We start from the raw sequence: 10,292 nt of genomic DNA, 5'->3' as shown, positions 1-10,292 counted from the left end.
TATGTGTTTATGACGATTTTTTATATTGAATTTATATATTGAATATATATATATATTATATTGAATTTATATATTGAATATGGAATTTTAAGGACCTTCCTGTGATTTCTTGGGGCAGGTGCTCTTGCGTCTGCTCGAGCTCCTCTCTGTAGGAAACATCTCCTAACAGCGAGACCTACTTAGCACATCAACCTGGTGGTGACTCTTGACTGGGGGTTTTCAGCGATCTTCTAAAATAGTACGTGAGACCAGAACTAGAGATGACAGCAGGTCCACAAGCGTTTTCCAGGCTTTTCCCCCATGTTGAATGTTCTCTCCATTCCCAGGTGGCTCATATCATTACATTGATGAAGCTTTGCGAATTAGGGAACACTGATCTTTTAGTGGGTGGAGGGCCAGATCGATCGCTTTGTATCTATCTCTGTAATGGCCCCGGTCACTGATGTTTGACCACTGATTAAGAGTCAGGGAAAAGGCACATTTGTTTTTGGTCGCTTTGGTTCATCTTCTACGACCCTAAGCGCACACATGCATGTCGGAGCATTGTCCTGACTCCCCGTTGTGTGGGCCAGTGACGTGTGTGTTCTCTGAGGGGGAAGCATCAGAGAGCATCACTCCACATAAGGTAGTTTCCAGTTCAACAGGAAGAAAATGTCCTGAGTCGTCCATATTCCTGTCTTCTGCCTCCTGGTCTCTGGTCGGGGACCCTCTGATCTCCCTGAAGTCCCTCCACTCTTAATGTGAAGAGAGCTCAATGCATCCATATAAGCAGCACTTAAGTCTGGAATAAAGAATTGTGACAACCCACTAGAGCCTTGCGGACTCCTGCCAGCCCCCACCTTGCATCCCTGCCTCACTCATCGATTGCAGATGTTTTTCAGACACAGACTACAACTCTCTCCTCCACAAACCTAGTTCCAATTGCCTCAATTGTCTCCATCAGTTTTCTTCTCCCTCCCTTCACGTGCCCTGCTTTTGGGACCCCTTTACATTTCACTGACTCTGCCTTCCTGCAAGTCAGATGGTGTGTAATCGCCATACAAGGATGCTGCCTGGTTCCATCTAGTTGACCTCTCAGGGTTACAATTCTCCAAATTGTACCCGCAGTCCTATACAGATCACAACATTGCAGACAACCTTTTTAGTAAGCCCTCCTCTCTTCTAGAATCTTCCTGATCTGCCAGGATTTGATGATTCATTGCAGCAAGGATACGAACCTGTTAGTCACTTAGGTTTATTTGGAAATAATTTCCCTAAGATCTCCTCCCTCCCATCGAGTGCCATGTAAGCAGGAAAACAGGAAGTTGTGGGCAGGTGACTCACTTCTCCTCTTTGATAGTTGAGCCTCACTGAAGGGGCTTCAGGGTCCACTGACCAACAGTAAAGTCTGCTAGGATAAGAAAGTTCTAAGTTGAAACTCCTTTCAGACATTCTTACAAAATAAAATAAAATAAAATAAAACAAAATAAAATAAAAAAGTGATAATTTAGCTCTTTTCATGGTCACTGAAATGTTTAAGAGAAAGCTTCTCTGACTCACATTCTCTCACTAAGAAAAGACAAAGCTAAAGGCACGGATGGGAGGAGGCTCAGGAAAAGTTTCCCAACACTGGGCGGGCTCCAGGCTTTAGCTCTTCTGTGACGTTTACCAATGGCAATTTCCCAAGTTATCTTGGAAGGATTCCATTTTTTTAGAGCATTTGCAGTTCAGTTTGTGAGGGCTTTGCTGTGCTATCTTCCTACTCAAACCAAACCTACATCGATCGCTGTATTTCGGAAGAAAATCTCAATAGCTGGACGACTGTGGCGAGTCGTCAGTGAGGTGAGTCTGGCCAGGACTTCTGTGGGGGACATCTGGGCAGCTCGATGATACCACGAGGTACGGGGGAAGGGTGAGTGTCTGAGCCTTGTGTGTAGCGCGCAGGGGAGGGGGGTTGCCATCAGCTGTGTTCTGAAGACTGAAAACCACAGTGGCTCCTTCTAAGCCTTCTCTGCCAGGGGAAGATGCCAGACATCTTTCGTTCCATCTGACTGAGGCCTGAAGGAAGGGAAATGCATGTTGACTGTTGTAGATTCTAAAATTCATGCTGCGGGTGTTTCTAACAGGAGTAACTATTCAGAAGACGGCCTTGGCTTTCTTGCCTGGAAGTTTCGCGGCTGCGGTGGGGGCCTGGGTAGAGGAGACAGGACACAGGACAGGGTGGGGAAAAAGTAGTATGCGATGATACTCAATAGAAAACATGTCTGGATATGTTTCACAAAACCTGGGAACAAACACACACACACACACACGGAATAGAGCATCAATCGGGTTCACAAGGGCACTCACAGGGATACAAGGCACCTTAGCACTTTCCTACCTGTCCTAGTCCCCTGCCACTTCTAGGGGCGGGGCTGCATCTGGGTCCCCCAGGACCCCCTCCGAGCCTCCCTCCAAGGCTCAGGCAAATGGGGTAGTGCAGTTTGTAGAAAAGAGGTGGTTGGAGACAAATCTGGAGGCACACTTTGGAATGCTTGTCCTTCTGTAGAGCCCGGTACTCAAACATGTCGTGTGCTTTTGAGAGAAATGTTATGTTTCAAATATTGGTTTCAGAAATTTCTAAATATTACATCAAGCTTTTACTTAAGCTGAACAGTGATGGTCAACTTTTCTAAGTGTTTTTTTTTTTTTTTTCTTGCTTTTTTCAGTAGTTGACACAGGGGAGCACCAACGTATAATCATGATTTTGTCCATTTTTCCCTGTGGTTCTCTCAGCTGTTAACACATATATGAATATACAGTGAGAGAGAGGGGAATGTGTTCATGTCATAACACTATTCATAATAATGAGGATAATATAAACTAATAATAAATAATATATACCTATAACTATTAGGCAAATATGTAATTAAACTGTTGCATCTGTCTGGAATTGAAAACTTTTATCATTGGGCAGCAAAACTCAGTTCAGATTAGTCTTTGACTTAAGGACCACCTAAAGCTACTTGAAAAGAGGTTAGAGTGGAAGAGAGCCAAAGCATAAGAGACTCTTAAAAACTGAGAACAAACTGAGGGTTGATGGGGGGTGGGAGGGAGGGGAGGGTGGGTGATGGGTATTGAGGAGGGCACCTTTTGGGATGAGCACTGGGTGTTGTATGGAAACCAATTTGACAATAAACTTCATATATTGAAAAATAAATTTAAAAAAATAAAAAAAATAATAAAGCTACTTGAACATTGAAATCTTGTCTTTTAATGGGTTTATCACTTTATGTCCATTCTGTGAAATACTCCATTTTGATTAATTCAGAGCACTTTTCTGGAGTGCTTATTCTATGTTGTCTTGCTGTCTTCTCCACCAACAGGTTTTTTTGTTTTTTTTTTTTTTAGTGTTTATTTGCCTTTGAGAGAGAGGGAGGGAGAGAGAGAGAGAGAAAAAGAGAGCGAGCATGAGTGGGGGAGGGGCAGAGAGAGAGAGGAAGACACAGAATCGGAAGCAGGCTCCAGGCTCTGAGCTGTCAGCACAGAGCCCGACACGGGGCTCGAACTCACGGACTGCGAGATCATGGGATCATGACCTGAGCCCAAGTCGGATGCTCAGCGGACTGAGCCCCCCAGGCTCCCCTCAACAATAGTTTTAAGTTAATGTCTCTGACTCCTCTTTCCGGGCAAGCAGCTCAGTGAACAGATACCATCTCTCCTTCCTCTATTCACCCCACTGTGTTGATCTACTTTCTGTTTTCTTTCTCTTCCGTTGGGGCTTTATTGATTTTTACAACTTTGAAAGACTCAACCGAGGTCTTGTCCTCACTTCCTTTTTAGTCTGCAGCGTGTTTTTATGTTAACCTCCTTTAATGTCTTGGGGAATATCATCTCCAAAAGAGTGCTTGATAGGTATCTTTGTGTTGCTAAATCTTCTGACTGTTCATCATGTTGGTCAATATCAGAGATTCACCTATAGGACATCACATTTAAATGCCATTTTCAGTTTGCTACAAAATTCTTGTCTCAAAATTAGTTTTTCCCTTCAATACCTGTTCACAACCTCGCTCTGGGGCCTTTGGGTTCACATATGTTGTGGAATTCAGAATTTGAGTGACCTAGGAAAGGTTACCAAATGCACACACTATCTATCATGTACTATACTGACGATCTAGGAAGATCTGAGTCCTGTCTCTCAGCTCACATGCAGTCATGTTTATGTAGCAAGACGTATGTGTCCTCACACTAATGTGGATTTTTAAAAAATATATACGTAGGCTCCTGAGACCTCACATCAGATATTTTCCTAATAAGTTTTGTCACCTAACTAACACGCATGCGCGCGCGCGCGCACACACACACACACACACACACACACACACACACATCTTTTGGATTCCCTTTTTGGGGGGATTTCCAAACCGCAGATATGGAATTTGGGTAGAATGCTGTACAAACGTACTACAGTGCAGTTTTGCTGTTGAGAATCTGGTTCTGCAACTTTGTTAAGTGATCTGTACTTTTTCTCTGGGAATCAAACTTTCCTGGCTGTTTTAGGTATTTTCCGGGGTCTCAACATTACGTCCTGCCTGACACGGGTTTTTCCTTTACTCTCCTTTTTGGCATTCTTTTGGCCACTCTGAAGATGTTCATGTTACTTTCATTCCAAGAAGTTTATCTCATTATTTCCTCAAATGTTTTCTCCTTTTCATGTTACATGTCAATTTTTTTCTTTTTTACCACTGACAGCATGTGCACATTGGCAGTCTGAGCTGTGCCCAGACATGCCTGACATTCATTTTCTATTTGCTCGTTCTGAATCTGCTCTGTCAAAGAAATATTTGAATCTGTCCCTCATTAGCTCAGGGCAATGCTCTTATCATCCACAGTTCTGTGCATGTCTTGGGCTCAGGATCGTGCTTGAATTCGGAAAGGCTCTTCTGTTCAACTGAGGGTGTTTGGACTCTCATCCCAGTCTGCTGCCTTACACTTTTACTACCTAAGCTCTCAGTTCATTAGCCTTTCCTCTCTGTTAGGCGACTCCTTTCGAGCCTGGCCCCAGCTCCAATGATCTTTGAGGGTTGTTGTGGCCCCAGTGTCATAAGCGAAGTGTCACTCACGAGTAAATGACCTGGTATTCCATGCTCAAACTTCTACCTTTGTTCTCCTATTTCTGTCCAACAGAGAACCCAGCTATGCAAGCCCCAAATCAGGTGGCTCCTAGAAGGCCTACCCTTCAAAAGGACCCCATAACAGTGGTGGTACTGACGGCAACAGATCCAATTGAGTATGAATTCCCAGGGCAGAGGAAAAAAAAAGTGTTTCTTGCTACGGTGGCTACTTCCAATCAAGTTTTCCAAGTGAAGGTTTTAAACATCAAGCTGAAAAAGGAATTCAAACAAAAGAATGTCATTACCATGTCAGCATACATTCGATACAAAAATGTCCTGGAGATAAACGAAAGGTCGGTTGTGCAGAAAGCTCCTGATGGCCAGACGATTGCGGTCCCAAACGACATCTGGATAAGAGCAAAAACCCCTCCCAAGATCGGAGATCTTTGTCAGGAAGATCCGGATAATCTTCCAACAATCGTGTCTGGATTGTTTCTCCTGCAGAAGGTAATCCCTTCACATTCGTTTTCATGTTCTCCATCCACACCTGAAATTAACTGTTTTCGATCGCCAGGTTCTGTGTGCGCTGACTGACACTGGGTGAGCCCAGTTCTCAGGCCTGTCTCTTGACCACGCGTAGGTGGTCAAGAGAGCCACGTGACAGGAAATGGGACTAGTGACCTGGTAGTCTTGTACTCAAGATACCTTCATGCAAGTTCTTTGAAAAAGCGTCACCAGAAATCTTGTCGTGTCCCCGGTCAGGATTATTTTCAGCCTCTGTTATCAGGGCATGAATCAGTATGCATGTGCTTATCTCTGAGCTCCTCCAAAACTGTATAAATCTATCTTTCTCTTTTTTTAAATCTTTGAATAATCCATCAGCCTCCCAAAGATTCATTCTGGTTGGGACACATAATCAGAGTAATAAATATATCGGCTCATGTCCTCCTGAATATGAATACCTTTACCACGTAGGCAAACGACAGACGTGGGCAAGGCTGTCTCCTCTAGCTTATTTATTTAACACGTTATTTAAACAGTCTATTGAAGACTAAGGTTTGACATCGCAAGATATGTTGAAAACACGGCAGTCCAACTCCATTATATCCCCCAAAAGGGGGTGCGTGTGTCAGAGAAGTTTACTTGTACGGCACGTCCAAATTCAGGTTAATAGTATGATGTGTTCAGGTCTCCCCAGAATTCACAAACTTTCATGAACTTACCTGGCATCTTGTAGGATTGACTGCTTCATAATCTTACACATCTCTCTTCTGGGAGAGCCCCTTAAGTTACCTACATTACCCTCCAACTCCGTCTTTAAGAGAAATGCATTTCTAGAATGGATGAGTTACAACTTAAGGAAGTGAGACTCTGTCGTTTGTGAACTGCAAGATCCAGGTCAGTGGAGATAAGACTTGGAGAAGAGTGAGTTAATGGAGAAGGTTGGAAAAGGAAGTAGGGAGTTACTGGAACCTTACTTGTTCTGTTGGTTCTGTATAATCTACTGAATCAAAAGTTGCAGTCATGTCCATTCCATTCTGCAGAACGACTGGAGGTAAAGGAGTCCGTGAAAGCCTCGGGTTCCTCTGATTCCAGTGTTTGAAGGAATCAAAGCTTCCCTGGTGGTGAAGCAGTAGGAAATAGGAAGAAAATTCATTGTTCTAGGACTGCCAGATAGAAAATATCTAGAACAAGGAAGGGGAAACTATCAAAGCAAGATCGTAAGCCGAAAGTTCTTGGAGAAGACCTTGCCGAAGCTGTATGTGTATCTGGTCCTCTAATTGCTTTTTTATGTCTTGTATTCACTGTGTCCCCGGGGTCTTCCTTCAAATATCAACGTGATGATGTCTTCAGAAACAGGATGTTGGGGGGGGGCAGCTGGGTGGCTCAGTCGGTTAAGCGTCCGACTTCGGCTCAGGTCACCACCTCACGGTTCGTGAGATCGAGCCCCGCGTCAGGCGCTGTGCTGACGGCTCAGAGCCCGGAGCCTGCTTCGGATTCTGTGTCTCCCTCTCTCTCTGATCCTCCCTTGCTCGTGCTCTGTCTCTGTCTCTGTCTCTCTCTCAAAAATAAATAATAAAACATTGAACAAAGCCGAAAGAGAAACGGGATGTTCAATTTCTGTTACAGAAAAAAGATAACAGGAAGACAACAGTCTATGTAATACAAGACGATACAGGAACCATGGAGGTCGTGGGGAGTGAAATATGCTACGGCATCGAGTGTGCGGAAGGAGACACAGTCCGACTCTTCTGCTTTTATCTGAAAAAAATTAAGGAGAAGCTAAAACTGACAAGTGGAAAGTACAGCTTCATGGAGGTGAGACCTTGGTAGAACAACATTCGTTTGCCCGGGAGGCAAATCGTTTGGCCTGGGTTTTGAGAGCACCTGACTCCTGTCTTCTTACACACGGGGTGCAGGCGGTGGGAGGAGAACAGAACCATACCTGGCATTCATGTCTAAGTGGAGGAGTTTCAAGAGGCTCTGAGGAAATGACATTCACACAGATCTCAAAAGGATACGATACTTACGTGAAACAAGCAAACACTGGGAGAAATTAGGAAGGCGGGAAAGAAAGGAATTTCTCCCGGTGGCTGAGAGCAAGGCTTTGAATAGGACAGTCGTGCTTTGAGTCCTGGTTCCAGCACTCACCGCTTGCCTGATGTTGGCAATCTGCCCCGATCGGTCGTCTGAAATGGTCAAAGTCTCTGCCTCACGGGGTGAACGGAAGACCCTGCCTGGCTCAGTGAAAACGTGCATATACGTTATGTCACTGCCTGGCAGAAAAGGGAAATCAAACTGCAGTCGGCAGTATTTTTCTTAGCAAAGAGGACGCTGGAAAGCGCTCTAGGCAGAGGAAGTGATTCAGGCATTTCCTCAAGAGTGTGAGAGACAACATGACTTCTGTACAAGCGAAAAACACAGCAGGTGTCAACACAGTGGGAAGAGGAGGCCAGAAACGTACACGGAGGAGTCAGCCGAGCAGGTAGTAAGTACAGCGTTGTTTCAGAAACCAGTGGAAAAATCCCTGTGAAGATAGGTGCCAACTTGAAAAATTGTTGGGGGACCAGAAGAATGCTTGATCTCTTTGAGATTTTAGCAAAACATATTGCAGTGACTACCTGGACGGATGCGTTAGGGAGAGAGGCGAGGTTCGGGGACAAGGATACCGGAGCAGAAGCGGCAATATTTGTCAGTTAGAGATCTTTCTTAAAGTCATGGGTGTAACGATGCTGCTTGTGAGAAATCTCAAGGTGATAACATGTATATTGATATAATAAGAAAACTTTTTTTAAAAATTTTTTTAATGTTTATTCTTGAGAGAGAGAGACAGAGCATGAGCGGGGGAGAGGCAGAGAGAGAGAGAGAGAGGACACAGAATCCAAAGCAGGCTCAAGGCTCTGAGCTATCAGCACAGAACCTGATGGGGGGCTCAGACCCACGAACTGTGAGATCGTGACCTGAGCCGAAGTCGGACGCTTAACCGACTGAGCCACCCAGGCGGCCCAATAAGAAAACTCTGAGTGCTCCTTGTGTGCTGGGAACTGAAACAGGGATGCAGACACCGTCATTATTCCCATTTCATTGATAGACATACTGATGATCATCATCAGAGAAAGGTAGGCCCTTGCCCTAATTAGCACTGCCTATCTGTGGTGGACCCGCCATTCCTACACTGGCCCCAGTGCTTGGGTTCCAGTGTCAGATTCGCGGGCGCGCTCACTGAAAAGCCCAGACGCATGAGGGTGAAGCGTTGAGAAGAACTGATTCTTGGGGGTGACATACTTCACACCTGAGAAGGAAAACAAGTGAGCACAGGGGTCAAGGGGAAAACAGAAAGTGTGTCTAATAAGCGTCACAGAGAAGTGTAAGGAGAAAGAGGGTCAACGGAGCTCACACCAGACACTAATGACCCATGGAGCCCCAAGATCTTGAATCACTAACTGTGTCTTAGAGACAAAGGTACCACACTCTGGTGCAGTGCACATCCTGACCCATATGACACCACACTCTTTCCCATGCACATAGGAACATACACACATACTCACAAAGTCCACGTAGGAATTGTGGATGCGCTCATCAACGTTCCTCTCCTCTAGAGCAACTGCACAGAGAAACATACTTACCTGCGGAAGCTTCCCGTCACTTCTGTGCTCCCTGAGGACTCGGCACTCAGCACTGCGGGCACCAGCTCCACCCTTTCTTTCCTGGTTCCTCCGCCCCACCCCGGTGGACACTTAGGCGGGGCACCAGGAAAGATTCGGGCGCCAGGGCATGAGGAGGGAGAAGATGGGCTGGGGGAGATGGGAAACAGAGAATGAGCAGCCTCTGAGACAGGACAGGGGATGCTAGGGAGCAGGAGACAATGGCTGCAGGGGGCTGGGGGTTGGCCACACAGGAGACCCTCTGGTAGACCCTTAGGGTCTCATCGTGTCTTTCTTATCTCTCCTTGAAGGTCGTCAAGAAGAAGGGACGCAAACAGCAACCACGCAGTGTAACTTTCAAGCTGGACATTGCAGTGAAGAACTCTCCTCTGAATCCATTGAGTGGCGTTAATTATGTTGTCAAAGTGGAGAATATCAGTGAAGAATAGTCTCGGTGGAAAGTGGTCCAGCACATTAAGAGCTCCTTCTATCCGCGTGATAGATTTCATTACTTCCTTCAAAAAAGCATTAGATTAACATGTTTTTATGCACTTACCAAACAGATTAGATTTCGCGTCTAACACATTTGTAGGGCAAAATAAATAAATAAATAAATAAAATTGGCTTTTTCAAAAGGCATCTTCTGCCAAAGTGCCCGATGTGGTCTCTTTCATCCAGGAGTGAGCTGCATGGGGGCGGTTGACTTGTGCACTGTGAGCCACACAGGATGGGGTACACCGGACCTCACCAATACGGGGGGCTACATTCTGTGACTTCCAGAGGGCCAGGCCCTAACTGGCGTCAGTCTCAGGTTATGTATGTTAGTCCTACAACAATATAAAACTCAGTGAGTCCCCTGCCCTGGGAAAAGGTTTATTCGGTCCACAAAAATAAACCTTTTCTGCAATGAACCCCCCCCCCAACAAAGGGGAGCATTTGTTTCATTGGTGTCTCTGGAGGAAGCACAATTGGGGGTTTATGCAAAGGTACAAATACTCCCAGGAAGGATCCCTACCCTTAGTGCTATGAAATATTTAGTCCCATCCTCTGATTTACTGGTACATCGCATGATTTA

General features: G+C 45.3%; 1 protein-coding gene across 1 annotated transcript; it reads left to right on the top strand.

The window, feature by feature from the left end:
• The first annotated feature begins 1,672 nt into the window (after window positions 1–1,672).
• On the top strand, window positions 1,673–9,733 carry MNDA (myeloid cell nuclear differentiation antigen). Its single transcript, XM_042924917.1, has 4 exons — window positions 1,673–1,821; window positions 5,146–5,579; window positions 7,203–7,391; window positions 9,529–9,733. The coding sequence occupies exons 2-4, from the start codon at window positions 5,157–5,159 to the stop codon at window positions 9,664–9,666; spliced, it is 750 nt and encodes a 249-aa protein (XP_042780851.1). The 5' UTR covers window positions 1,673–1,821; window positions 5,146–5,156; the 3' UTR covers window positions 9,667–9,733.
• The last annotated feature ends 559 nt before the right edge of the window (window positions 9,734–10,292 follow it).

This window comes from Panthera leo, chromosome F3 (assembly GCF_018350215.1).
Source record: "Panthera leo isolate Ple1 chromosome F3, P.leo_Ple1_pat1.1, whole genome shotgun sequence".
NCBI classification, from domain to species: Eukaryota; Metazoa; Chordata; class Mammalia; order Carnivora; family Felidae; genus Panthera; species Panthera leo.
This window is presented reverse-complemented; position numbering and strand designations above follow the sequence as displayed.

What these genes read in the sequence shown, in the direction of transcription:
- MNDA (XM_042924917.1), top strand. Translation starts at nt 5,157, where the DNA reads ATGCAAGCCCCAAATCAGGTGGCTCCTAGAAGGCCTACCCTTCAAAAG. An exon ending in GATTGTTTCTCCTGCAGAAG is followed by an intron (nt 5,580 to 7,202) that starts GTAATCCCTTCA and finishes TTTCTGTTACAG; the next exon opens with AAAAAAGATAACAGGAAGAC. An exon ending in GAAAGTACAGCTTCATGGAG is followed by an intron (nt 7,392 to 9,528) that starts GTGAGACCTTGG and finishes CTCTCCTTGAAG; the next exon opens with GTCGTCAAGAAGAAGGGACG.